This window comes from Phalacrocorax aristotelis, chromosome 4 (genome assembly GCF_949628215.1).
Source record: "Phalacrocorax aristotelis chromosome 4, bGulAri2.1, whole genome shotgun sequence".
Taxonomy (NCBI): domain Eukaryota; kingdom Metazoa; phylum Chordata; class Aves; order Suliformes; family Phalacrocoracidae; genus Phalacrocorax; species Phalacrocorax aristotelis.
This window is the reverse complement of record NC_134279.1, coordinates 39,475,914-39,502,760: the sequence shown is the minus strand read 5'-3', so window position 1 is coordinate 39,502,760 and position 26,847 is coordinate 39,475,914. Positions and strand designations below refer to the sequence as shown.

Here is a 26,847-nt window from a genome sequence, read left to right as displayed (position 1 = left end):
GCACATATTTGTGTATGTTTATTTTTTCTACTAAATACATTCTGCTGGTTACATCTGCTGTGCCATGTTGCAAATGAAGGGTGGAACTACCAGAGGAGGACATCTTCTGCCTGTCAGATGCTCCCCTCAGCCTGTGTACCTGTGAAGTACTCTTGTAACAGTTTTTTCAACATAGCCTGGACATTCTGGAGAAGAATGAAGTGTTTTGGGTGCCCACTGAACTGTAGGCATGCAGTTCTCTCCAACCTGGATGGGAGGTTTATTACATGGAAGACATATCATTTTCTCTGCTCTTGTCAGATATTCAAGTCCCAGACCTCTTTGACACTCTCAGCATTATCACATATAACTTTTTCACATATTTATTTATGGGGTTCCTCCTCAGACCTACATTGCACACTGCTGCTCACCCTGCTGCCTGGGAGCAAGGACAGCCTTAGCGTGTCATTTGGAAGCCAGTCCAAAGGACAGGGTGCTGAAGCTCTGGGGTGGCCCAGAACACGTAGCGTTGGGGCAGGAGCACAGCTGCCAGGCTGCAGTTCGGGGTCTGTGGTCAAGGGGCTTGTTTGCAGGCTCACAGTCACGGCCACCTCCAGATGATGCTTGTCTTTGAAATGTCTTTGGGGTTTTGCCATAATTAAATTGTGTTCAACAGAAGATGCATATCTTGCCTCTGGAGTTATTGTCACGGGGAGGAGCTCTAAGTTCCCAAACACGTAGAAGCTGGGGTAGGGCCGGGGGAATTCCTCCGTTCTCTCCTCCAGGAGAGGACACTATGTGGGCCAGACCCCTGGGTGACCAGAGGAAAGGCTAATGCAGCGACAGGCTTCTCCACAGAGTTTTGTCAGGCATTGGACACCCACCAAAAAACCCTCAAGCTCTGAAGCAGGGGGTATTTTTGGTGAACCTGAAATAGAAACAGACATTTATGTTGCAGTGAATGGTTTGGTGATCCTAAGGATGCGGTTAAGTTTTGTAGAGGTAGTATAAGTATTAGGGCAGGTATTATTGTAGGGTTGCTACAGGAGGGTTAGGCATGCTGTAGTAATTTAATACCATAGAGCTTTTCTTAATTTCAACTACATGAATCTTCTGTGTGTTGTCAGCATATTTATGAAATACCAAGACTAATCCATCCCAATGCAAGAGCAGCAATGACCTCTAGCTTTGTCTTTCAGGCAAGCCTCACAAAAACAAAAAATGCAGTGTTTGTTTTAAGTTAACCATAAAATTTATTAGCACCAAGACTTAAGTAAACCAGACTTTAAGAACGATGACAGAACTCATTACTTTCCACCAGGCTTTAACTGAACGCTTATTTTAACAACGGGCCCAGACCAAGCAGGCACTGAAGAGGCGTCCACCGCCGCCTCGCGCCCGCTCCGCCGGGCAGCCGTTGGGCTAAGCAGCCCCCCGCCCTTCCGCAATCCTCCCACTTCGTGCCCTCCCACCACGGCACGTCACGGGAAGGCCCGTCCCTCCCGGCGCGCTCTCCCTGGCCCACGCATGCGCCTCGCCCCTCACCGGGCCCAGGCAGCCCCGGGGCGACGGGAAGTAGCGTGGGACTGGGGGCAGGGCCGCGGGCCGCGTGGGGCGGCTAAGGCACGCGCCGCAGGTGCCGAGATGGAGGCGCCGATGGAGGTGGTGGCGCAGATGGAGAGCCTGGCCTTGGAAACTGGCACTGGTGGCACGGCGGCGGGCGCGGAGGGGCAGGAGGCGAGCACGGCGGGGCCTCCGGGAGAGGAGCGGGCGGCGAGCACGGCGGGGCCTCCGGGAGAGGAGCGGGCGGCGAGCACGGCGGGGCCTCCGGGAGAGGAGCGGTCGGCGAGCACGGCGGGGCCTCCGGGAGAGGAGCGGTCGGCGAGCACGGCGGGGCCTCCGGGAGAGGAGCGGTCGGCGAGCACGGCGGGGCCTCCGGGAGAGGAGCCGGCGGCGAGCACGGAGGGGCCTCCGGCAGAGGGGGGGGCGGCGAGCACGGCGGGGCCTCCGGGAGAGGAGCGGGCGGCGAGCACGGCGGGGCCGCCGGCACAGGGGCGGGCGGCGAGCACGGCGGGGCCGCCGGCACAGGGGCGGGCGGCGAGCACGGAGGGGCCCCCGAGCGAGGGGCGGGAGGCGACCATGGAGTGGCCCCCGAGCGAGGGGCGGGAGGCGACCATGGAGTGGCCCCCGAGCGAGGGGCGGGAGGCGAATACGGAGGGGCTTCAGGGCACGGGGCAGGAGGTGAATATGGAGGGGCTTCAGGGCATGGGGCAGGAGGTGAATATGGAGGGGCTTCAGGGTATGGGGCAGGAGGTGAATATGGAGGGGCTTCGGGGTGAGGGTCAGGAGGTGACCATGGAGGGGCTTCGGGGTGAGGGGCAGGAGGTGACCATGGAGGGGCTTCGGGGTGAAGGCCAGGAGGCGAATATGGAGGGGCTTTGGGGTGAAGGCCAGGAGGCGAATGTGGAGGGTCTTCGGGGCGAGGGTCAGGAGGCGAATATGGAGGGGCTTCGGGGTGAAGGCCAGGAGGCGAATATGGAGGGGCTTCGGGGTGAAGGCCAGGAGGCGAATATGGAGGGTCTTCGGGGCGAGGGTCAGGAGGCTAATATGGAGGGTCTTCGGGGCGAGGGTCAGGAGGCGAATATGGAGGGGCCTCGGGGCGAGGGGCAGGAGGTGAATAAGGAGGGGCCTCTGGGCATGGGGCAGGAGGCGAATATGGAGGGGCCTCTGGGCATGGGGCAGGAGGCGAATATGGAGGGGCCTCTGGGCATGGGGCAGGAGGCGAATATGGAGGGGCCTCTGGGCATGGGGCAGGAGGCGAATATGGAGGGGCCTCTGGGCATGGGGCAGGAGGCGAATATGGAGGGGCTTCAGGGCATGGGGCAGGAGGTGAATATGGAGGGGCTTCAGGGCATGGGGCAGGAGGTGAATATGGAGGGGCTTCAGGGCATGGGGCAGGAGGCGAATATGGAGGGGCTTCGGGGCGAGGGTCAGGAGGCGAATATGGAGGGGCTTCGGGGTGAGGGTCAGGAGGTGACCATGGAGGGTCTTCGGGGCGAGGGTCAGGAGGTGAATATGGAGGGGCTTCGGGGCGAGGGTCAGGAGGCGAATATGGAGGGGCTTCGGGGTGAGGGTCAGGAGGTGACCGTGGAGGGGCTTCGGAGCGAGGGTCAGGAGGCGTCCGTGGAGGGGCTTTGGGGCGAGGGGCAGGAGGCGAATATGGAGGGGCCTCTGGGCATGGGGCAGGAGGTGGCTGTGGAGGGGCTTCGGGGCGAAGGCCAGGAGGCGACCGTGGAGGGGCTTCGGGGCGAAGGCCAGGAGGCGACCGTGGAGGGGCTTCGGGGCGAAGGCCAGGAGGCGACCGTGGAGGGGCTTCGGGGCGAAGGCCAGGAGGCGACCGTGGAGGGGCTTCGGGGCAAGGGACAGGAGGCGAATATGGAGGGGCTTCGGGGTGAGGGGCAGGAGGCGAATGTGGAGGAGTCTCCAGGCGGGGGTCAGGCCACCAACACGGTGTGGGCACCGAGGTCCCCATGCCCCCGGGAGACCTGTGGGGCAGACCAGGCCTTGCTGCTGCCAGCCAGTCCCAGCGTGCCACATGCTGCTGCCTCGTCCTCGGACTCGGATTCCGACTCGGACAGGTGGGTTAGGCTGCAGGGGTTGGGCACTTCCATGGGCCTGGGGCCTCTGAGGCAGCGGTGCCCATGCACCTCTGGCCGGATGGCTCGGCTTGGCCTGCAGGGTGTCCGGGTCTGGCCCTTCGCCCTGGCCCAGTGTTTCAGCTTCTATAGCTTCCTCTTTCCCATTAAACATGACATTTTCAGTTATATTTCACTAGGAGTTTTACTGAGTTAATAAACATCCAACAGAATGACTGTAAGGGTATAGGATTTAACAAAAACATGCATTTGGTGGTGGTGGCCTGTAGAGCATCACAGCTGGTTGGGCCACTGTGACTGTTTGAAGGTGTTTAGTATAGTTGGTGACAGGTAACTTTGGTTAGATGTGGGCTGTGGTTCAGTCTTAGAAGCCTCCACACACTGTCAGTTTCAGAGAGTTTTGTTTTCTTGGGCCATTGCAACAGGATGGATATGTGCTCCTCTTAACTAGTGGAGGCTGAAATGAAGTCTAAGGGTCTTCATTAACAGTTAAGGGTTAAAGCTTGATTTTTGGAAATAGTTCTTGCTGAGTTCAAAGTTCTCCTAGAACGTCATGAAGTGATGGACAGTTAAATTCCTGACCTATGTCAAGGGCTTCTTCACCTGTAGTCTTTTTTGCTTCCAAAATATGTTGTGCTGTTGCTCAGATGAATATTAAAGACAGAATTTTGATAGCTTTAACTTATGTCTACTTGTATCTCACACTTTTTTCCTTTTTTTTTTTTTTCCCTTCCTTTCACTGATTCGTCTCTGGTAGTCTGACAGTTTTTTGTCTTTCTGCTATGTTGATTTTGTTCCAGGAAGTCCATATTTGCCTTTTTCACAAGGTTTATTTGGAGAGGTGCTCTTAATTTTTGACTTTTCCAACAAATGCTGATAGGAGACAAAAATGCAGCAACAGATAACCGAAGCCATCCATTTGCTTGTGAAGGAGCCAGTGTAATAGGAAAGAATCTAGAAGGGAGTGTCTTTTGTATTTTACTTATCACTTTGTTTCTAAATGCTGTTTTGTTAACAGCCAGATCAGGTAAGAAAGGATAGATGGAATTTTACAGAAGTTTGCTTGTCTCGATGTATTTTTGTGTAAAGCTTGTAACTTGATTTTTTCAGTCACCAGGGTCCATTACTAATCTGTGTGAATATGTATTAGGGGAATTCAGGCAGGCCATGAATTATGAAATTAATCCTTTTTATCTGCAAAAATTAGAAATCTTCATTCACTTCCTGGTGCAAGATGCATTGCTTGTGATAAGTATTTTCTTGACTTTCACTTAGCTTTATGCTAATGTTGGGATTGCATGAGAAGAGTGACTGTGAGCTATAGAAGGTGGTTTAATGTATTACCTTTGAAATTTTCTTTTTGTGCTTGGTGATGTCAAGTGATGTTCAATACTGGGAACTTAAGTGGTGCATAAAATGGAAGTATGCTGATAGTGCATAGATGTTATGGTCCTAATTTGGCTGTATTTGTCTAGGTACTATACTGAAGTGATCTTTTTGACACTCTAATGTCTCATTTCGCTTCCAAAACAAGGAAGCGTATGTCCCAAACTGACTATTGTGTATGTCTGACAAAGGGAGTTATGCTGGTGCTGGGCCTTTGCATGGGGTAGCCAGTGGGAGAAACCAGACTAGATAAACTTAGAGGTGATTGCTCTCATGCCACATGCACCATTCAGTAGTGAAAAAGTGGGAAGCCAAATGAGCCTCTGTAGTTGTTAGCATTTGCTCTGAACTGCCGCAGCTACTACTCTTCTGAGATATTGTTTTTTATTTAAGGACCTTGTCCAGGGGCTTGTAGGTTTAGAAAAGATAGCTGCTGTTCTGTATACAAATGTGTACATTTAAGAACAACATAGCTGGTAACCAAAGGTATTTGAGTAACGTATAATCTAGCCACTCTTTTCATCCGTAATGTAGAAGCCTATATTCTAAACCCCACATTTGTTTTATTCAGTGATACGGATTCAGATAGTTCATCATCAACTACATCCTCCTCTTCGTGTTCTTCTTCAACAGTATCTGATGAAGACAGTCATCCAAATGAGAAGGATAACAGATCTTACTGTGTTAAAATAAAAGATGAGTTGCCTACTGATGTAAGTACAATGTGTTCTTTTAAACCTTTTTCTAGTAACCCGTTTAAAATATTTTAACTTACTATATTTTAAAGTGATTGCAATACCTAGTGATTGAATATACATTTTTATACTAGTTCAGGTATAGTACAGTTAATAACTTATAATGTCTTATTTTTCAGTATATTAAGACCACTGTGAAGTGAGTTTCACAGCTCATTTTAGGTTCATATTTATATAAAATCACAGCTGTAATTAATGAAAACAAATTTCTGGATAAAATTCTGGATATTTAGTACATTCTTTGTTTGTGTATTGAAGGCTTTCATCATCCTTTCTCTATGTGAGGGACTTGAAGGTCTGGTATGTCTTGCAGACATACTTTAAATAAGTTTAGCCTTGAGGTAAAAATTTCAAACGTTGTATTAAGTCTCCTAGAGGTTTAGATTGCATTTCTTCTACTCAAGCGAAATTATTAGCATGGTCATAGAAGTGGTTTGTATTTTTGGTGTTCTGCAATTTTTGTTATAGCACTGTTTTATGTATTGCAGATCAGAGCCTTAATTTGCATCAAGAAACTGTCTCCTGGTTTTGGCTCTCATAAATAACTCATTAAGTATTGCTGCCATTATTCCTCATTATCTCAAAATTAAGAGGTTTAAAGGAATGAGTTTTAGTCATAAGCTGTTAATGGATGGTTAGCTATGCATCATTTGTAATGTATTACAAATAAAAGGATAATATAACACTGTAATGTCAATTTACATCAACAGTGTATATTTATCTGTTGTTCTATAGATCTCTCCCCTTCATAAAAAATGCTTTCTGGAATGAGAAACAAGTCTGGTAAAGGGTACAAGAAGTTATTAGAAAAGTGGAGGGAAAAAAACCAACTTGGAAGAGCAGATACATTTACATACATTTATCTTTGCTCCAGTGCTCTGTAGGAGTTTGTAATGAAGTGCTAGGTGATTGCCTGGAAAGGCTAAGGCATTGACACACATTAGTAGTAGCAACAACAGATGGAAGTATGTTGCCAATTCTTAAAACTGTTGCTCTAGAGACACTTGGAGTGAAGAAGAGCTCGTAGGATATTCTTTCATCCCTGAGTATTGAGCTTGCGTGGCAGGGTTTTTGTAGTGGTGGGGGCTACAGGGGTGGCTTCTGTGAGAAGCTGCTAGAAGTGTCCCCAGTGTCCGATAGTGCCAATCCCAGCCAGGTCCGAGAGGGATCTGCTGCTGGCCAAGGCCGAGCCCATGAATGAGGTGGTAGCTCCTTGGGGATAATACATTTAAGAAGTGGGGGGTGGGAAACCTGTGCAGTTGCAGCCAGAGACAGGACTGAGAATATGTGAGAGAAACAACCCTGCAGACACCAAGGTCAGAGAAGAAGGAGAGGGGGGAGGTACTCCAGGTGGTGGAGCAGAGATTCCTGTGCTCCAGCTTGGGGTCCCTCCCATCGGAGACAGTTCTCCATTAACTTCTCCAATGTGAGTCCTTCCCACAGGCTGCAGTTCTTCATTAACTGCTCCAGCGTAGGTCCCCCCCATGGGGTGCAGTCCTTCAGGAACAGACTGCTCCAGTGTGAGTCCCCCATGAGGTCACAAGTCTTGCCAGCAAACCTGCTCCAGTGTGGGTGTCTCTCTCCACGGGTCCTGCCAGGAGCCTGCTCCAGCACGGGCTTCCCATGGGGTCACAGCCTCCTTTGGGCACATCCACCTGCTCTGGCATGGGGTCCTCCAGAAGCTGCAGGTGGATGGATATCTGCTCCACTGTTAACCTTCAGGGCCTGCAGGGGGACAGCCTGCCTCACCAGGGTCTTCACAACGGGCTGCAAGGGAATCTCTGCTCTGGCCCCTGGAGCACTTCCTCCCCCTTCTTCTTCCCCTAGCTTTATATGCTGACATGATGTCATATGGCGTGGGATATCCCTTTGGTCAGTTGGGGTCAGCTGTCCCAGCTGTGTCCCCTCCCAGCTTCTTGTGCACCCCCAGCCCAGTCAGTGGTGGGGGGGTGCCATTCAGTGGTGGGGGGGTGTCAGAAGCAGAAAAGGCCTTGACCCTGTGAGCACTGCTCAGCAGTAATGAAAAGCACCCTGTGTTATCAGAACTGTTTTCAGCACAAATCCAAAACACAGCTCCATACTAGCTTCTGCTAAGAAAATTAACTCTATCCCAGCCAAAACTGGCACATCCTTAAATTAATCAAAGATTCAGAAACACACATAATGTTGTGTTCTGAAGGAGTAAAACATCAGTGCAATTTCTGCTTTTGTGGGCTTCATTTTGAAGTATGATTAATAGTAGAACCATTATAAATGCTTCTATGACAACATTTTTTTAAGCACTGGACTTAGTCCTTGCTCAAAGAGATGTACTTATCAGGTTTTATTCACCTTTTATCTCAATTAGTTAAATAAAATTCATGTTAGTCTGAAAATGCTTTGTTGATCTGCTCTTTTGTCTCCTTAGTTTACTAGCTTCAAGTCCAAGTGTCTGCAAAACACTTTCTTCCTTTTAATTTCATTGGTTTAGCAAAGCTATAGCTTTTTGCCACTGATAATTAATAAGAACTGAAGTTCTAGCAGCTACATTATTTACTGTATCTTGTATTAAGTCATTCTACAGTAATAGAATTAGTTATGCAAAAATGTTGTAGATTGTCTTATGTAAATTTGAGGGAATACAATTGAATTGAAAATCAAAATGTATCTGTTAAAAATGAAGCGTGATTATTAGTCTTTTACCCAAAAGTCCCCAATAATAGCTAACTTGCCAAAGCATGTGTCAAAGATGAAACAAAAGATTAAAGGAAGTATTTAACTGGAATATGCGCTTAGGGGAAAAAATGTGCATGTATTAAGGAGTGTTAATGGAACTATTTTAGAAACGTCCTTCTTTGAAGTGTAGGATTGGCAGGTATTGCATATATAGTATGACAGATGGTACAGTTTACCAAGTTGAGATTTATAACCAAAATCTTAGCTTGCTTCTTTCTGGTGTTTGGCCTTTGACTTGCCGTGGCATTCATGATTCAATTAAGTCTTAGCAGTGGATCTGGTTTAGTGTTGGAAAACTTACTGTCCTATAGAAGGGTGTGATGTTTCTATCTGAATGTTTTGGCTTTAACGCTGTACTATATGATCTGGGAAAGTCTTGGCCTCTTTTTGGTCTTTGAGTTGCTCTAGAAGCCTTTGCCAAGCACTCTTGTTAAGACGATCAGGTGAAGTTTTCATAAGACAGGATAAAATTCTTCTATTTGAGAGGGATTTTATTTCTGGTGATGGCCTTTAGAAGTGCAGTTTAGTGGTAATATTTGGACTCTACCTCCAAATTCAAAAGAAGTTGAAGATAATTCTTATTCTAGTTGTGTTTACCTTGTATTCCATATAGCCCATATTGAATTCACAGCAGTATAGTATATTCGTAGCAGTATAGTATATACCTAGAAATATTAGTTTATGGGTAAATTGAAGGTAGGTGATGAGTTCAATGTTAATCAGCCTTTTGTAGGAGACTTTGATTGCTTACATTTGAGGAAAAAAGTTTAATCTGAATATTGCTTGTGCAGTACTCTTGTATATCTGAAGTTTGGTGCTGTTTTCCAAAGTGTTCTCTGTGACTGTCCTCTTGTATCAAACACAGCTTTTAGCTAAAAATTATTTTCTTTGTATAGGTTGTTGTGATCTTTACATCTTCTATAATGGTCTGAGTCATGGCATACATGGACAGACACCATTTTGTCAAATCAGATGATACATTTCTGGTATATTTCATACTATTTTATCTCTTGCTATGTACATTTTTGTAGTCATGCATTGAATGTGGTTACAGGTTGTCTGAGTTTTTGATTACTGATTATCTAATTGTTGTGGTCTACACTGAACTTCATTTATCTAACTTGAAAGTTCAAAAAAAAATGAACAAAATGCCTATCAGTTGTTAGTTTTCTCCAGCTGAGTAAAATTGGCTTCTACTTTAGTTGCAATGGAAATATGTAGACTAGCATCTCAATAGAAAAGTTGTCTTCAGAAGTGACATTCCCCCAAGATGATGAGCTCATTTAGAATTATTCTAAGAGGCAAACGACGCTAGATTTTTTTTTTATTAAATCTTCTGAATGCTAGGAGGTTTTTCTGATTGTCAAATTTAAGCAGCAACAAAGTGATGAATGTCATAGTGCGACAAAATTATATTCTGAAAACTGACTTGGTATTTTCAGGAATTGCCTCCTGTTGAAGACTTATCAATAATTCTGCCTGGTGATGTAGAACTGAAGCTCTTTGGAACAGTTTCCAGCATCATCGAGCAGCTAGGTAGGCAAGAGATGTTTGCTATGAATTAAGATATTTTCTGTCTGTCTCTTTATTAATTGTGTACTTAACTGTTTCCTCAAAGTGTCAGTACTGCAGCATTCTATTTCGGGGGGTAGCAGGCTGCTGAATGAGAACTCTGACTACCAAATGACATTTGTGTTGAATTCCCTTTTAGTTGGCTTACATCTTCTAAGGATGTAAGATAGTATGACTATTATGCATGTGTTTCTGTGTGACTTTCATGTTCCAATTTTTTTAATTTAAAAAGCCTGTTTTGATCGTGTATTGTGATCTCTATATCAATTCTGGCAACAATAAGATTGACTGTTTGCAGTATTTTAAGAAATCTTCCAGTTGTACATACTATAGTTGAATTATCTGTGAAGATACAGGAGTGTATAGCTGAAAGCACAGATGCAATACTATGCAGTCCCAAGTGCGTGCTTGTTAATGTATATATGAGGACAGCACGAAGACTTACTTCTTTAGCCAGTGTAGCAGTGCTTGGGTAATTGGTATATTATGTATTTTCTTCTTTCTTCCCCCTGGCCCTTCATTCCACTTCTGGCACCTTGACCAAATACAAGCTGCCAGTGTCAGCAGTCATAGGACAGGATGACTAATGCGATATATAGGTGCTGGAGGGTAAGATAATGGGATTGAGACATAGAATGGATGTAAACTTAGCTGCAGGCAATATGCATTTAGGGATCTTTTCAGACCTACCTGCGACCTCAGTTTTCAGTATGTGAAATTAAAGTTTTGCTGAAGCTGGTGTTAATAAAATAGCCATAGTATGTTTGTGTTTAAGCTTATTTCAAGTGTTCTATTCTGCTTGAACTGCTTTCAAAGCAATTTACTTCTGAAAATTAGAAATCAACTTCAATTTTGAAGTTAAAGTATTTATGTTGAGTGCGGTACAAAAGAATTAAAGTAAATAGCCTTTGCTGTTAAATTTTCTTTTATTGTAAAAGACTGCAGGTAATACAGGCAATTCCTTTACAGTGTTCTTTTTGGTGGTGTTGGTTTAATTTCATCCATGCGCAGGAAGCTGGCTTGAGAGTGTGGAAGATAATAATCTGATCATTGTCATCTTCTATTTTGCCCTTGCTTGCTTATTGATAATAACGGGGACTAAAGAAGGCTGTTTTCAGCTAAAATAATAGTTTGAAAAAAAGTTAAAAGAGGAACGGTTGAATCATAGTGTGCAATTATTTTTTAGCTAGTATGTGAATGTATAAACAAGGCTGATTTTAAAGACTTCTGTTTCAAAAACTGTCCGTAATTTCTAATCCTCCTTGGTGTGTATCATCTTTTGAAGTCCTGCCATTTTACTGATTGGTGAATTCTTGAGTCTGTATTTACTTCATGTAACTGAAGTATACGAATTGTTGAATTTAGATTTGTTGGTGAAAGTTAGAAGACAGACTAACAATCATACATGAAAAGAGGCCATAAGAATGGAATAAAACCCCAAGATATCTGTGTTATTCTTCTGCTTTTACTGCCTTGCTTTATGACTTCCTCTTTCTACATGTTTCCCTTTCTTTTAAGGTCTTCTGGAAGCAGGTGTCTGAGTGGCCTCAGATTCAGTTGATTTGTGGCCATGTTAGGGACTCTGAGCTATTTGCGGGTTGGTTTTTGAATTTTGAACTAAATTGATACCTGTGTATACCACGTTTGTGTCTAGTATGTGGGAATTTGAGGTCTCATTTGGAGATCACAAATATTATTTTGGCACAACAATCAGAATCCTGGATGTTTTCTGTCCCTTTGACGTACCAGAAATCTCTGCTGTTCTTTGCAGCAAGCTTCCAAGCACATCAGTCTGCAATGCGTGATACCTGTAAGGTGGCTACTTCATACTGAGGGGTGAATTTAAGGCTAGAACAGTATAGGTTTATGCTTGCTTCATACTAGCTAAAAGCAAGAGGACAGTACTTTCTGTGAACTTTAACTTCTGCTCTGTATATCAGGGTTTAACAGAACTTTTGCTGTGTTTTGCTTCAAAGTACTTGAAGAGAAGAGAGAAATTCACTGTGTGGGTTGTAGCCTGGAAAGTAAATAGCTTTGGTATATATGAGAAACCTGCTCTGGGACTGTGCTTTGGGCCATGGAAGAGTAGAAGCTGAGGATTTGGGGTGGGTTGGTGTAGGGGAGCTATAAGTCAAATAGGCTGTGGGCGATAATGTTTCTCCTGGGTTTCATGGGACTGGCATGACTTATTTTCAGAATATTTTCCTTAGCCTACTAGAAGACTGGATCAGTCAAACTGAGAGGATTCTCTGAGAGGTTTTGGTGTGTTGGTTTTTTTTTTTTATTTTGATTTGGGTTTCTTGTTGGTAGGGTTGTTATTTTTTTGGCTAAGGTATATTTCTCATGTGGGTTAAGCAACACATTGGGTTCTTTCACTGTCTATTTTATCCTATAGGTAGGCACAAAATAAACTGATTTTCCTACCTCTCTTGAAATTCAGTGGACTACTAAGCCTGCAGCATTGTCACAGGCTTGCTTGGCATGTCACAAGGTGTTTGCAGATTGAAATAGTAGCAAAGCTGGAGTTTTAGCTTGAGGAGATGTTTATTGCTTTAAGTCCTGTTATGTAAGTTTAGCAGTGATAATCTTGTTAGTTTTTGTTGGAATATGAGTGACACTAAGTGCTTGAGTGGCTTTATTTGATGATGGAGGAGCATTGAGAATGCTTAATTGAGCGTCTCATTGTTTTAGAGGTAGAAAAGATTACCTTCAGAATCAGAACTTTTTTTGAGTGTAATGCTGCCAGGCCTCTGTATTGACAGCTTTACACATAATTCCTGCTGAATATAAAGGAAGACCCGGTATTTCTGTAGACTAAAGCAACAAATGAGAACTGTAGCCAACGAAGAACGTGAACTACTCTAAAGATTTCAGTGAAGAATAAGCTCTTTATGTCTCTGAATCTGGAAAACCTAAAAATGAAGTTGCCTGTGTATCAAATTACGTATTTAACGAAGAACATGATTCTGTGTCCATTTATAAGTGTTTAAGTGTTAAGATTTCATATTTTGATCTACTAGAATGACTTGCTCGCTCTCACCAGTCATACCATCATTACATCATTAGTCATGGATTAGGGCCAGAATTAGTGTAAGACTATTATATGTCATTAAGCTGCAGAAATGTATTTCAAATTGTGTGTCAGCATACATAAATTATATGACCAGTTGCTACTGTGACTGGACTGCCAGACATCTTTTGTGTTCTGGTCTGATTCTTATGACTTACTAGGGGAAGCTATAATGAATAGCCATCTCCTTTCTTTTTTCCAAGGAGAATTGCATTTGGAATACTAAGAAGGCAGAATATATCTGCACTCAAAAAACCAGGTTATTGCTGCTATGCACTTAATTAAGAAACATCCCAGGTAAATACTTGTATCTCGTACATACATATCTGAGACATCTCTTTTGTACCTATCATCTGGTCTCCTTTCTTTTTCAACCCCAGAGAACAATAATTCTGTGAACAAGTGCAAATCTTACCACTTGTATCACTGGAGAAGGGGTGTATGATTGTAAGTGGTTTTGTGTGTGCGCAAGAGTTTTCAGGTGAAGCTCTATGAACTTTTAGTAGACAAATAATGGAGTGGTTTTTTTTAAGTTTCTCTGCAATTAACTACATAGCGCTGCTGAAATATAAAGTTCTAACTGATTTTTCCCCCCATTTTAGTAATAATTGAATCCCTGAGAGGCCTACCTCCAGTAAATGAGGAAAGCATCATTTTTAAAGAAGATCGGCAAGCAGCAGGAAAGGTATGTGTAAAGCATAAATACCTGTTATTCTAATATAAAATTCAAAGTATTATCTTATGTTCCAACAAGTGGGGTTGAAGTTGACTAAATTAAAGATAATGGTTCCTTGATATGTAGTTTTCTTCGTGCATTTGACTCTTGTTAGTCATCTTTTATTTTTTAATCTCAAGAATTCCTAATTTGGAATTAATTGCATCCTTATAGAATTACGAGGTGTGATGAGTTTCTGCTATTTTATGATAATTTATGCGTTTTATGCTTGTGGAGAGGGAGGGGTTGCTTTCAGCTGTACGATGTCTTGAATAACAGTGCAGTTGGGGGGGTGAAGGCAAAATCAACTTGAGAACTTTTCCACATCATGACTTAGAGTAGCTGGGGAAATATATGGTCAAACAAGATGTGGTAATAAAACTAAAGCATGAAAGTAACTATTTCATGCTGCATTTTGAAAATATATCAAACTTCTTAAACACAAAGTGTCTTAAAGCTTCGTGGTAGTCTACAATGAAATTAGCTATCTGCTCTTGTTGGTTTATTTAAACATTTGAATTTTGTTTTGTGTTTCAGATATTTGAGATATTTGGTCCTGTTTTACATCCCTTTTACGTTTTAAGATTTAACAGCTCTGAGCATATCAAAGCAAAAGGTATTAATGTGCAAGATAGCATGTATTTTGCTCCATCAGTGGAGGACTTCACCCAGTATATATTTGCAGAGAAACTGAAACAGTGAGTCTGACTTCTTTTCTAGTCTGGTTATAATGTATTTTTTAACATAGCTAAAAATCCTGAATTAAAGTTTAGCCTTGAGTGAGAAACTGTAGGACTAAGCTTGACCTAAAACATTTTTTTTTTAGTGTCAACTGTGTTGTAATAACAAGGTTGTATGGTTTTGCCTTCTAGAACAGTAGAGAGCAGCTGGAAACTACAGGCTTCTAAAGTGTTACAGTTACTAACTTTATAATATCTTCTTATTCAATTTAATGTATTAAGCTTGCTTTCTTTTCATGTTGCAATGTTACCTAAAATATAACCAGAAGAAAATTCATTGACACTTCACTCCCCCACATCCTCTCACACACATACACATGCATGGATTTTGCAAGCTGAACTTTCCAGATGTTGTTCTGCAGATTCTTGTTTAGTTTCATAACTTATAATAAACTTGTTTGAATTCTGAACAAGTTTGTATTTATTTACTATTTTTATTTCACGTTATAAGGCCAGAACTGAAATTCAATTATCAATAAACCTATTGTGCAGTTGGAGAAAACAATTCTATATGAAAATTACCTGCTGTAAATTTGGGAGGGATTTGCGTAGCAATGTAGTATGATGTTCAGAAACTTCTCTATAGTATTTGTGTATCCCAGTCTGCCTGAGGAAAGTAGCATTTATAAATAGGACTTGCTGCCATTTAAAAGGAAGTGTACTCAAAGATACAGAATAAGAAGTAAAGCCTAATAAATGACTGGTAGACGTTAGTGTTCCAATTACTGATGAATAATTGCCTGAAATAACTGTAGGTTAAGAGTGACTTAGTCTGTTTTTTAGGATTAGTTCTCATATGACTTGCAAGTTTTTTCTGACTATAGCCAGTAATATTGGTGTCTGCATTAAGTGCAACTCTGCCAGTATTGATACTGAGTAATTTTTTTCTTAGTCGTGCATGTGGCCAGCCCTGCAGGAGTCTTTTTTTTTTTTTTCTCCCTTCCTTTCCTAATCCTGTGAAAGCAACAAGCATATTTTTTTCCTTTCAGTGAAGACCAAAATAGATCAGTTTCTCACTCTGCTGCTTGTTTGTTTTTCTGCAGCATTTTGATGCCAGCTGGTCCTTGATTTGTGCCATTAAACTTTGTTGCTTAGCTCAGTAACTGCACAGGCTTCAGTCATCTGCTTACTACATCAATAACTCTGTGCTGTACTCGGCATCTGAGACGCGAGACTTGTGTTTTGTTACGTGCTTTACAACTAGTTTTGGGAACTATTTGTCTTTTGCTAGTGCTTTACTGTCTTATATGGGACAAAATTGAACACTAGGTAAGCTATTTCACACTTTAATGACTTATCAGAGCAGCTGAACAGTGCATTTTTTTGCCCTGCTTTAAAATAAGTAGTGTGAACACCTGTGTGATCTGATGTAAACCATAATTTCTGAATAATGTGACTTAAGTTATGCTTCACTGAAACAATACTTTATTTCCGAGTTTTGTCAGTAAAGGTTCTTGAGGTTTTGTGAGGCAGTTGGTACTATTTGTTGAAGCTGGTGTCATTGAAAAAGGATAAAGAATTTTTATTTCTGATCTGTGCTGTAATGTCTATATAAAGAAATGAAGATGGCATGGAGAGTGGAAAAGTTGAGCTTTGGTCAGTGCTTCACAAGAAGGCATTTGGACCTTAGCAGATTGCAAATTTCATGACCAATGATTTTATTTTCTGCTTTTTGTTAGTTTGACTCTGTGCAGACCGGCTTGTAGAGTATTATAGGCTTAAAGTTTTAGAACTGCTACTCAAAACGGTGATGGTACTTTGAAAAGGAAAATAAGAATCAGGATTAAGATTGGAAAGAAACCTTAGTTCTGAAATCTGGCATTCAATCTGCTTGCATTGTACAAAGCTGCAGTGCTATGAATAAGCCTTACACTTTATAGCAAAATAAATGGAAGCGTAGTGTAAAACTTCTTGAATGTAAAATAATTTGTTGTAAAAAAAGATTTGCGTTGTATTGCCTGAAACACAAAGTAATTTTAAAGAAGCTCATGTATTTTCATGATTCCTGAGTCACCTTTTGTTAGACTTCCAGATCTTACAGTATCTGAGTTCAGAAATCAAAGAATTACTATCTTGTTCTATGCAAAAGATTATTGGGTATCTTACAGCATGAAAAGTGTTTTGTGTTTTGCTGAAAAGGGAAGGCTCTCTTAGGACAGTGAGATAAGCTGCCTGAAGAACTTAAAAGGTTTAAGTTTTGCAGTCAGTAGTACTACATATTGCCTAATGACCACAGGTCTTGGAGTTTATTGTGTGGCAGGCATGTATTGTCCCAAAATAAGAGGAAAAACCAAAGAAGTTGGTTCATAATTTAAAAAAAAGTGTTACTTTTCATTATTTTAGAGGTAGAATTTCTGCAGCTGAGAAATTACTTATATAGAGCCCTTGCTTTCTGTTCCTCCCTATAACATTTCCTTTTAATTGAACTTTAAAATGGCTTGCATGCTAATATGATTTGCTCATAATCACAAACGTGGTGTGTCTTTATGGTTTTCTAGCGATATGTAGAGACTGAGCTTCAGTTTTATGGTTAGGGGGTGAGACACAAAGTACCTCTAGATGGCTTGCCAGCGTTCTCATAGGGAGTCTTTGACTAAGGGCCTCTTAAATCCAGGCTACCTAGAGTCGATGGTTATGTACTTTGATGTAGCTGTTGGTGCTTGATTTTTGTGGACTTGGTGAATACATAAAAACTCCCTTGGTTATTAGAGCACTTACTGAAGACCTCTCACACTGAACATTGTGTTTTTAACTGTATGGTTCCACTTCACAAGTAAGAATTCTCCATATTGCATTATTTTATGTAGTTTGGATAAGCACTTTGTCTTAACATTTCAGACCAAAATATACCAAACTTGCAAGCAGTGTGGAAAACCTTCCACAGACTTTAACAGCATAATTTAAATTTGTTCCACAAATTTGTTGCTGATCAAAGAAATCAGCTGATTTTTAGTCAAGTTCTTAAAGTGGTGGGTGAAATAAATGATACCACTTCAAATTAATTTTGGTGCTTGTTGGGCAAGACAATTGAGTTTTTGTTTCCTTAAATGTCTTCTACCTTTTTAATTTTATAGGTACAACAAAATAGAAGAGGAAACTTAATTATCTAGCTAACACTGTATTAATAGAATTCTAAGTCAAGCTTAGAGGGTTTTTTGGCTCTGAATTCACTTTGTTATACTTAAAGACGGTGTCCTACTAGACTAGCTCATTATCCTTTCTAAGTCGTATTCTGAAACTAGAAGAATAAGAAGCTTATGACAGTAGTCAGCAGTTAGCATAAGAAAGTTACGGTGAGCAATTCAGGTTCAAAAGGATGTGTTGAGAAAATGTTGATCAAAGCTTAATATTAACTGTGTGAAATGTTCAGTCTTCACTCAGAGTAGGAAGATTCTTAAGTGATGTATGTAGTGAAGTTCTAAGTTGACACATACATGACTATTAATTTGGAAAAAATATGAAAAACCAAATGCCTCTTTTAAAACAGACAGCTCCTGGTGTAGACTATACATTGAAGACAGTGTTACCCTATTTGCTGTAGTACAGCTGTTACAAAGTATTTCTAACTTGGAATTTTTTGCTGCTGTGTGACTCAAATGAAATGTTTCATAGCCTCCTTATACCATCTTCCTTCATCTTGATTCTCTAATTTGTGGTTTGTTTTGTTTTTTCTTATAGGGAGAAAGGTTCAGATGCATCTTGGAAGAATGACCAAGAACCGCCACCTGAAGTAACTATAGGGTTTTTTGTTTATTGTTTTTGATTACACAAGATATATGTAGAAAAATTTCTGTGCAAAGTCAACTGATTCACAAGCTAACTTCTTTTATGCAGGCAAGAGTTGGATGTACCTACTTTCCTTCATTGAAAAGAAGGTTATGGTTTTCTTGGAGAGGCCTCACAGAATGTAGAGAGTACTAGCTGTCTTTTTCTGCTTGCTCTTTGCAATTGGGAAAATGCATATCTTGATCTTAAGTTCATCTAGTTCTTTGAGAACATATTTGGCAACCTGAATGTTTGGCTTTGAGTAGCAGTGCTTGTTTTGTTTATACTAGGGAATTTTTGTCCTTGCTGTTCTTTCACTGCAGCTTTGTCTTTTACCTGGCCACAAGCAATTGTTTTTAAAGGCCTGCTAGTAGTCTGCAAACTGTACTACTTGTGTATTTAAACTGTCTGCTCTGTTAGATTAACTTGACACCACCTCTGTTGAGTTCTTTGAATGGTTTCTTAATAACATCTCCCTACTGGTTGCTATTATAAAACACTAGGTTTATGAGAGATGAGCTTCTTCCATACGTAGGCAGTCACACAGGAGGAGTGTGTAGAAGTGAGAGCTTTTCACAACCATTGACATCATCTACTGTAGGATCTGTAAAGATTTCTTCAGCGACATCCAGGCTTCCTGGCCTGTGCTCCTTAACTCCACTCTCACTATACTTTTCATGACTACTCTCTTCTTCAATAAGAATTGCAAGGCTGATAGTTTTATTGAGGTGTTTTAAAGAGATTTGTTTTCTAGCTCAACACAAGACACTTTTCCTTGCAACTTCTACTTTAAGCCTATCTTATCCAAAGTAGCTGAAATTGGTAGACACAAGGCTTCTGGGATAGTATCGTAAAGGGAACTCCCTATCAGCTTTTTCTGAATCTTCCAAAAGCTTGCATAGTTAGCATAGTTCTAAGTGATGTAGTATGTGCTTCTTACCTTTCCTATTTAATTATAGAGTGGGGTTTGTGGGTTTGTTTTTGTTTGTGGGGTGGTTTTTTTTTTTCCCTAACCAATTGATAGAATAGACTAGACTATTTCAGTTGGAAGGGACCTACAATGGTCATTTGGTCCAACTGCCTGACCAATCTAGGGCTGACCAAAAGTTGAAGCATGTTGTTAAGGAAGTACATTGTCCAAATGCCTCTTAAACACTGACAGGCTTGGGGCACTGACCACCTGTCTAAGAAGCCTGTTCTAGTGTTTGACCACCCTCTTGGTAAAGAAATGCTTCCTAATGCCCAGTCTAGTCCTCCCCTGGTGCAGCTTTGAACCATTCCCAAATGTCCTATCACTGGACACCAGGGAGAAGAGATCGGCACCTCCCTCTCCACTTCACACCCCCCCCCCCTCAGGAAGCTGTAGAGAGCAATGAGGTTGTCCCTCAGCCTCCTTTTCTCCAAACTAGACAAGGCCAAAGCCCATAGCTGCTCCTCATAGGACGTTCTTCCCAGCCCTTTCACCAGCTTTGTTGCCCTCCTCTGGATGCATTCAAGGACCTTCACATCCTTAGGTTGTGGGGCCCAGAACTGCACACAGCACTCGAGGTGAGGCCACGCCAGCGCTGAACACAGCAGGATAAGCACCTCTCTTGACCGGCTGGCTATAGCGTGTGTTTGCACCCCAGGATGTGGTTTGCCCTCTTGGCTGCCAGGGCACGCTGCTGCCTCATACTGACCCTGCTGTCAGCCAGCACCCCCAGATCCCTTTCTGCAGGGCTCCTCTCCAGCCACTTCTCTCCCCTGGTGTTACTCCATCCTAGGTGCAGGATCTGGCATTTGGACTTGTTAAATTTCATCCCATTAATCATAGCCCAATGCTCCAGTCTATCTAGATCCTTCTGCAAGGCGTCATCCCTTGAGAGAGTCAACAGCACTTCCCAGTTTGGTATCATCAGCAAATTTGCTAATGGTGCATTCAACTCCTATATCCAGATCATTGATAAATACGTTGGACAGAACTGGCCCTAGAATTGAACCCTGAGGAGCACTGCTGGTGACAAGCTGAGCTTTGCCCTTCAGCCAGTTCTTCACCCAGCACACCATGAACCTGCGTATCCCACAGTTGGACAACTTACCTAGAAGGAATCTGTGAGGGACAGTATCATGCTGTGAGGGACAGTATACATTTTTGCATTCACAGTCATTGTCCCAGGCCAGTTGTTCTGGCTTGAAGGAGAGATGTTGTAATATGGGCTTTTCTATGCTTGGAGGTAGGTCGTGTAATGATGTATCAGTCTGTCAATGCAGAACGTTGCTTTTTCCACTATGGTGAAGATGATGCATTTTGAAATAATAACTTTTTGTCTTCCCACAAATGGAACTGAGCTGAGCAGTGTTAACTTCTCTCAAAGAATGCTTGTCTGTCAGTTGTGACTCTAAATTGCCTTCCTTTCTTGGGGAGACATCATCTCCCAGGGAATCATCATCTGAGTATTAGAAGTGTTGCATAGAATTGGACTGTAGGTATGTGATCAATAGAGCTTTGAAAGGCTCTGTATACTTAGACTTTTGGGTAGTCTTAGCTGTCTTTTGTCAAACAATTTTCTAGTGATGATGACACAAAATGTGCTTATTGGCTAATGGTGAGCTCATTGTTTCTTAGTCATATTTTTAAAGCTGTTCATGGGATAAGCTTGTAAATGTGTAATTTGAATCTGTAGGAACCTAAGTAACTTTAAAATTCGGCTAAATACAGTCAAGCAGTCAAGTCTTCTGCAGATACAGATTTATTGCCTTTTCCGAAGTTGGTATTTTTTTATTCTTAATTATGATACTGTTACCTTTAGGTTTAGAATCTGAAAGTACAATGGGAACTTTAGGTTCACTGTACTTGACTCTAGAAAGGAAGCTTGAGTGAAATCAGTGGTGACGATCAAAGGAAAGCTTGATTGCTTTTTATGACACCTTATTTTCTATGGCTGTTCTGACTTTGTGATACATCTGTGTGCTCTGTTCGGGAGGAAACACCACATCTAACATCTTGTAATCCTTAATTAGAATAATCTTTGGATAGTTCTAGCACTTAGTGTAAACTCTAAGATATCTAAACTGTGATGGCTGTGATGAGCTGACAGAAGGCAGCTTTTGCTGTGAAGGTGGTAGCTGTTGACAAGGGTGTAGATTAAATTGTCTCTTACAGCCTTCAGCTGGCAGCTGATTCTGTAACTTTTCTGGCCAGCTCCTGCAGTAAGCTGCATGGAGTTGCTGGAGTCAGTGATACTAGGAAGCTTTATTTTTGTACGAACATTAAATTAATCCATGTTAGGCCTTTTATGCTTGCTACTTTAGGTATATAAGTGTTTCTTTTCTGGCAAGCTTGTAATGCACCCAGCTTAACTGTAGACTCAGTAATACAACCTCTCTCGGCCTTATCTTTCGGGGTCACAGGATGACAGTGATCTGTATGCTGTGAGGCTATCAGTAGCAGATAACTACAATTTCTCTGTGAGGTAGCTTTTATGGAATGTTATGTGAAAATTAGGTGGCAGCAGAAGGTATCTGTTGTCTGTTATTTCTGCTCTACTGGAAGATGGTATGTTGAAGTTCTTACGAAAAGCAGGAGTTAGTGAAAGATTTTACTTCATGGTATATATCATCTTGTGGCTTTTTTGAGTAAGAATATAATGCGGTATGTAGAAGAAATAGTTGTATTCAGAATTAACTTTTATATCGTGCTTTTAGCACTGCCTTTGGTGCAGTGTTTTTGAGATCCATGCTCTGTATATGCTATAGAGATATATCAGTAAGCAGAAAACCCCTTCCTTTCAGAATTGGGAAGGAGGGGGTGGGAACAAACCCTTTTAAGTCATATGAGCAAGCTGTTTCTCAGGGAACTAATTATGCTGACAGATGTCTTCCCTTTCACTAATAACTTGTCCTCATTCTAAATGTAAGCTAGGATTTGAAAGGTAGCAAAACCTTGTGTAACAGGAACAAGATGTTGCAGTGACATTGAATCTATTGTAAATGGCAACATTCTCCAAAGCTGAAAATTCATTTGGAATAACATTGCTATTGCAAGTTTAACAGGAACAGTGTTTATTAAATATAATACAGAATATTCAAATTTAGTGAGAATTTTATACTAGAGATATTTTTAAGTAGTTTAACTGTGATGAGTTAAGTATTGGTTGCCAAATTAATTTTAACTTGTTTTAAAAAACCCCATGTTTTAATTTACCTAGTCTGCAGTTTGCCCTTCAAAACTTTTTTTTTTCTTGGCAATAACTAGCCAGGTCCCCCAGAGATTTCAAATTTTTTTATTGCTAACATCTAGGCAATCAAAACTTTGTGTTGAGTACTTGAACGTTGTTGTTTTTAGGAAAACCAGAAGGAATAACTGAGTGTTGTATAATTGTCTTATGAGAAATTTGTGGAGTGTTAAGTTTTTGATTGTGTTGAGAAGCCAGCTGAATATGCGATGACTCTTTGAATGCAAAATAGGAAAGTGCAGCTTTCTTCTAAGCTGAATGCAGGATGGATTGTTTTCTAAATGAATTATTGCTAGAGCTGAAGTTATCTGTGCAGTCTTTATATGGCTTAGTTGTCTCTTTTTTTTAATATTTTTTTTTTTTTTGTAACCAGGCCTTGGATTTCAGTGATGATGAAAAAGAGAGAGAGGCAAAACAGAAGAAAAAGAAGCCTCAAAGTCAAGGAAGGAAGAAACTTAGATCAGAAACAAATGCATCAAGTGAGTGAATGCTATGTGAGAATGCTTGTATTGGTTAAACTGAGTTTGAAATCTGTCTTAGTGATTGAGCTTTCATACACTTAATCAGTATTTCTGTGCTTTTCAAAGTTATTTGTGAATTTGTGGTTATGTTCCTTAATTTATTTAAAAAAGAAAATGAAGGTTTTTTCCATTAAACTGTGGAAGGGGAAGTAGTATACGAAGAGGACAGTTGTCAGAGGAGATTCAAGGCTCTTACAGCAGCATCAGCTGACACACAGTGAGGATACAGAAGAGATGCCGCCTTTTGGAGTTTAGAGCTTGCTTATTGCAGGGGTGATCGGGGCCCAAACTTCAGCTTTAGCCTTTGCGTGCAGGGAGAAGATAGAGGAAGGCTATGTGCAATTTTTGGAAACCCCTTTTTTTGACAATGAGGGAGAAGGCACAAGTCTTAAATCGAGAATTTGTTCCTCTGTCTGAAAAGGAAGCTCTTCCTCTCCTCACCCATGCCATATAAGTACTCCTTTAAAATAAGTGTTACTTATGTAGCCCGCTGAGAACCTGTGTTTACCTAACAGTCAGTAGATAAACAAACCTATAGAAGTTTAACAGGCTATGTATAGGTTTTCATAATATACATAGCCGCCTTCACTTTCCTTTCTCCTGCTGTTGATAGATCTGTTCCAGGTGTATGCTTGCAGCTGTGCTCTGTTTGCAGTAACTACATTTTCCTATGTCTTCTCTCATGCCTCTCTACTGACAAAACTTGTCTGCTTTTTGGTGCCTGTTTTGGATGAATAAATTGCAACCCTTTTTTTCTGTTCTTGCTGCTCTGGTTCTGTTGCACGCTTTTTGTACCACTCCCTTTAAATACTACTGACTCATCCCCTCCCCTCTTCCTCTACTGCTTACGTATCAGGCTGCTTCAACTGTCTGCAGCGCAGTGCTTTCCCCAGTTGATTTTCTTGGACTGACTCCTTCCATGAGTTTTCTCTTCCTTTTGTAAAGCTGCTAGATATTGCGCCCCACTGAACCCCTTTTCTCTTCATCTGGGAAGTCAGTAGTTGTCCTGTTAACCATTTTACCCTGTGTACAGTACAACCCTCTCTTGTACCCTTTAAATAAAGCTGTGATCTTTCTTGGAGTGGCTTTTGCCCTGTGCGGTTCTCCCTTAAGAGGAGGATATGAATTGTGCCATAATTTCTCTTCATTGCTGATGGTTATTTTCTCTCCTGTTTTCTGCTTATCTAGCATACGGTATGTTTTACACCATATCCTTAGTCTGCCAGCTTATTGCAGGTTTGCCTTTGCCTAGGGCTTCCTCAGGCTGTTACTGAACTGTGTTCCATAACGGAGAACACAACAGGAGCAACTGTCTGAATCTGTCAAGGGAGCGTGCGTTATGATTTGCTGTGTTTTTCTGTAAATAACATGGTACACATTGACACTGTGTGCATTTTAGTTTGGCTGCAGAATTCAACAAGGATATCTGGCAAATTGAGGCACAAACTCAGTCTCAGCTGGAGTTTTGCTTGGTTGCATCTTCATAAAAGTCTGAGTATATTAAAATTGGCTCATTGTTATGGTCTTTGGTAGGAGAAAAAAGAACAAAAATATTTGCTCAAGTACTTTCACTTCTGAGAGGACTGTGTACACCAAACGAGTCTTAAGTCCTAATCCCCCATGAAAATGAATGGGAATTTGGGTATCCAGCGACCTTTCCAGACTTTAGTGGTTGGGCTTGATGATCTTAAGGGTCTTTTCCAACCTTAACGATTCTATGATTCTATGACTTAGCCTTTCAAAAGTGGAAATGTTTCTATGTAGTCTAGTGCCAAGGATTAGGTCCGCATAGGTTATTAAAATTCAGTGATTTTATGCAGTGTTATGTCCCTAAACACCTTTTTGCTTCTAGTCCTAAAATCTTTTAGAGATCATGTTTTGGTTTAAATTCTACAGCCTTTTGAATATCTTAGCAGCTCTTCGGAACACTTTGAATATTTTGGTGCTCTTAATTTTATAGCACTTATCCCATTAATACTCCTATGGTATGTATACAAAGCGGCAGTACATTTGTTATGAACCTTAAATATATGGTTATAGTGACCTGTACAGCAAAAAATTAATCTTTGAAAGATGAATGCTGAAAGCTAATTGGCTATAGGTATGGGCTGCCTTTTTTCTGATAGTTTGTTAATTTTATTAATTCGAGTTTTAAAAATTTCTTGTGTCCAGTGTCTGTGCTGCAGTATCCAACTCAGGTCTGAAAGCTGTATACAACTTTGATGTAATGCAGTGTTGATTTATCTTCAGTTTTAAAATGTGTTGCTTTTGAATCTTGTTTTAAACCAAAGCTTCCAAAATACTCACAGTTTGAGCGTTCCTATGATTCATTAATAAAATGAAAATGCCTGGAGGGGAAGAAAGTGAAATTTCTTTTTTTTGATGACTGAATTTGCAACCCTTACAGTCATTCTTTCTATATTACTCTAATCAATCAAGAGGAGTTACCAAAGGGTAGGCTTGCCAGTATTATTTTGTTGTTTATGTATTATTTGCCTGTATTACTTGTTAAGCTTACTTTTCAAATTTCCTTGACTTGAGCTTGAAAGATTTGTAAGGACTAAACTTAATCTTTCCAACATAATATTAAAACTGTGTGTTTTCTTTTTCATTTGTTTAAGGTGAGAATGGAGGACTAAATCAGTCAATGCAACAGCCTCCTTCAGGCCATTCAAGGGGTTACTGTGGCAGAGGGTTCTTCAGGGATCCATTTCCTCGTTCATCAGGCCCTCCAGGTTTTTTGAGGCCGCCAGTAAGACCACCACAGCTGTACTCTTCAGACAACAGGATACATCAGGAATCTCCAATGTTTCCACAGTCTCAAAGAAAAGAAAATCCAATGATGCAACAGTATACCTTTCCTCCAGTTTTTCGTTCTGTTGATGAGATGCATCCATTCTACCTTCCACCTTCAAATCTGAATATGATTTGGACAGGCCCGAACATGTACAACTCACCATACCCATTCTTGCCGCCGCCACCACCACCGCCACCTCCTCCACCTCCTCCAGATAGCCATCCTCAGTTCAGGCCTTACTAAGTTTCCATAAACGTGCATACGGAGCATTGCACTTTAAAGGGACAAAGAACAGGCTGCCAAGACTGTACTGCCTTATTTTGGAGACCTTTCGGTTTTTTCCATCAGTTGGACAAATGCAGAGCCGGATGCTTTGTGGGACATCCATAGAAAACTATTTTTTCCTATATATGTTTTCTGTTCCAAAGAAAGGAAACTGTGTGATAAAAATAACAGAATATTAAATAATGGTTTATTTTTATAATATCTATTAGTGTGGGATGATAAATAAAAATCTTTTGGAGACTGGTATGTAGTGGTGGAAATCTATTCTGTAATTTAAGAGTTTATGTAAACTACTGTCTAATAGTGATGAGGATGTCGCATAGATGGTATTTTAATATTTTTAGAGTGGTTATGTATTGCTATGCTAAACTGTTTTTCTCTATTTCTGCAAATTCTGAAATGTACTTGCACGGAAACTTAGTCTGACACCTAATTTAGCAAGGTTTGCTGCTGTTTACATAAGGTATAAGTTCCTGTTATGCAACTTCTAATATTTCATTGGTTTCATATTAACTAAAAGACTGGAGCTGGATGGTCTTTTCTAAATAGCTGGAGTAGCTAGATCAGAATTTGGACCAGCAGCTGAATTACACTGTCAGATTTGGTGTCCTACAATAGCTGCAGAAGATCAACTTATTGATTAGATGTCTTGCAATTATTTTTAGGATGTAAAACTA

The 26,847-nt window shown here is 41.3% G+C and overlaps 1 protein-coding gene across 6 annotated transcripts; it reads left to right on the top strand.

Annotated features, from left to right (window-relative positions):
* Positions 1-1,491: 1,491 nt before the first annotated feature.
* NAF1 (nuclear assembly factor 1 ribonucleoprotein) lies at positions 1,492-26,416 on the top strand. Of its 6 annotated transcripts, XM_075091056.1 has the most exons (11): positions 1,492-2,544; positions 2,689-2,868; positions 2,941-3,120; positions 3,193-3,617; positions 5,593-5,734; positions 9,934-10,027; positions 13,736-13,818; positions 14,386-14,546; positions 18,267-18,318; positions 22,941-23,046; positions 25,710-26,416. In XM_075091056.1, the coding sequence occupies exons 1-11, from the start codon at positions 1,507-1,509 to the stop codon at positions 26,126-26,128; spliced, it is 2,880 nt and encodes a 959-aa protein (XP_074947157.1). In that variant the 5' UTR covers positions 1,492-1,506; the 3' UTR covers positions 26,129-26,416. The 6 variants fall into 6 exon arrangements, with proteins under 6 accessions (XP_074947157.1, XP_074947155.1, XP_074947154.1 ...); XM_075091054.1 differs by having other exon boundaries at positions 1,492-2,868; positions 3,265-3,617; XM_075091053.1 differs by having other exon boundaries at positions 1,492-2,868.
* The last annotated feature ends 431 nt before the right edge of the window (positions 26,417-26,847 follow it).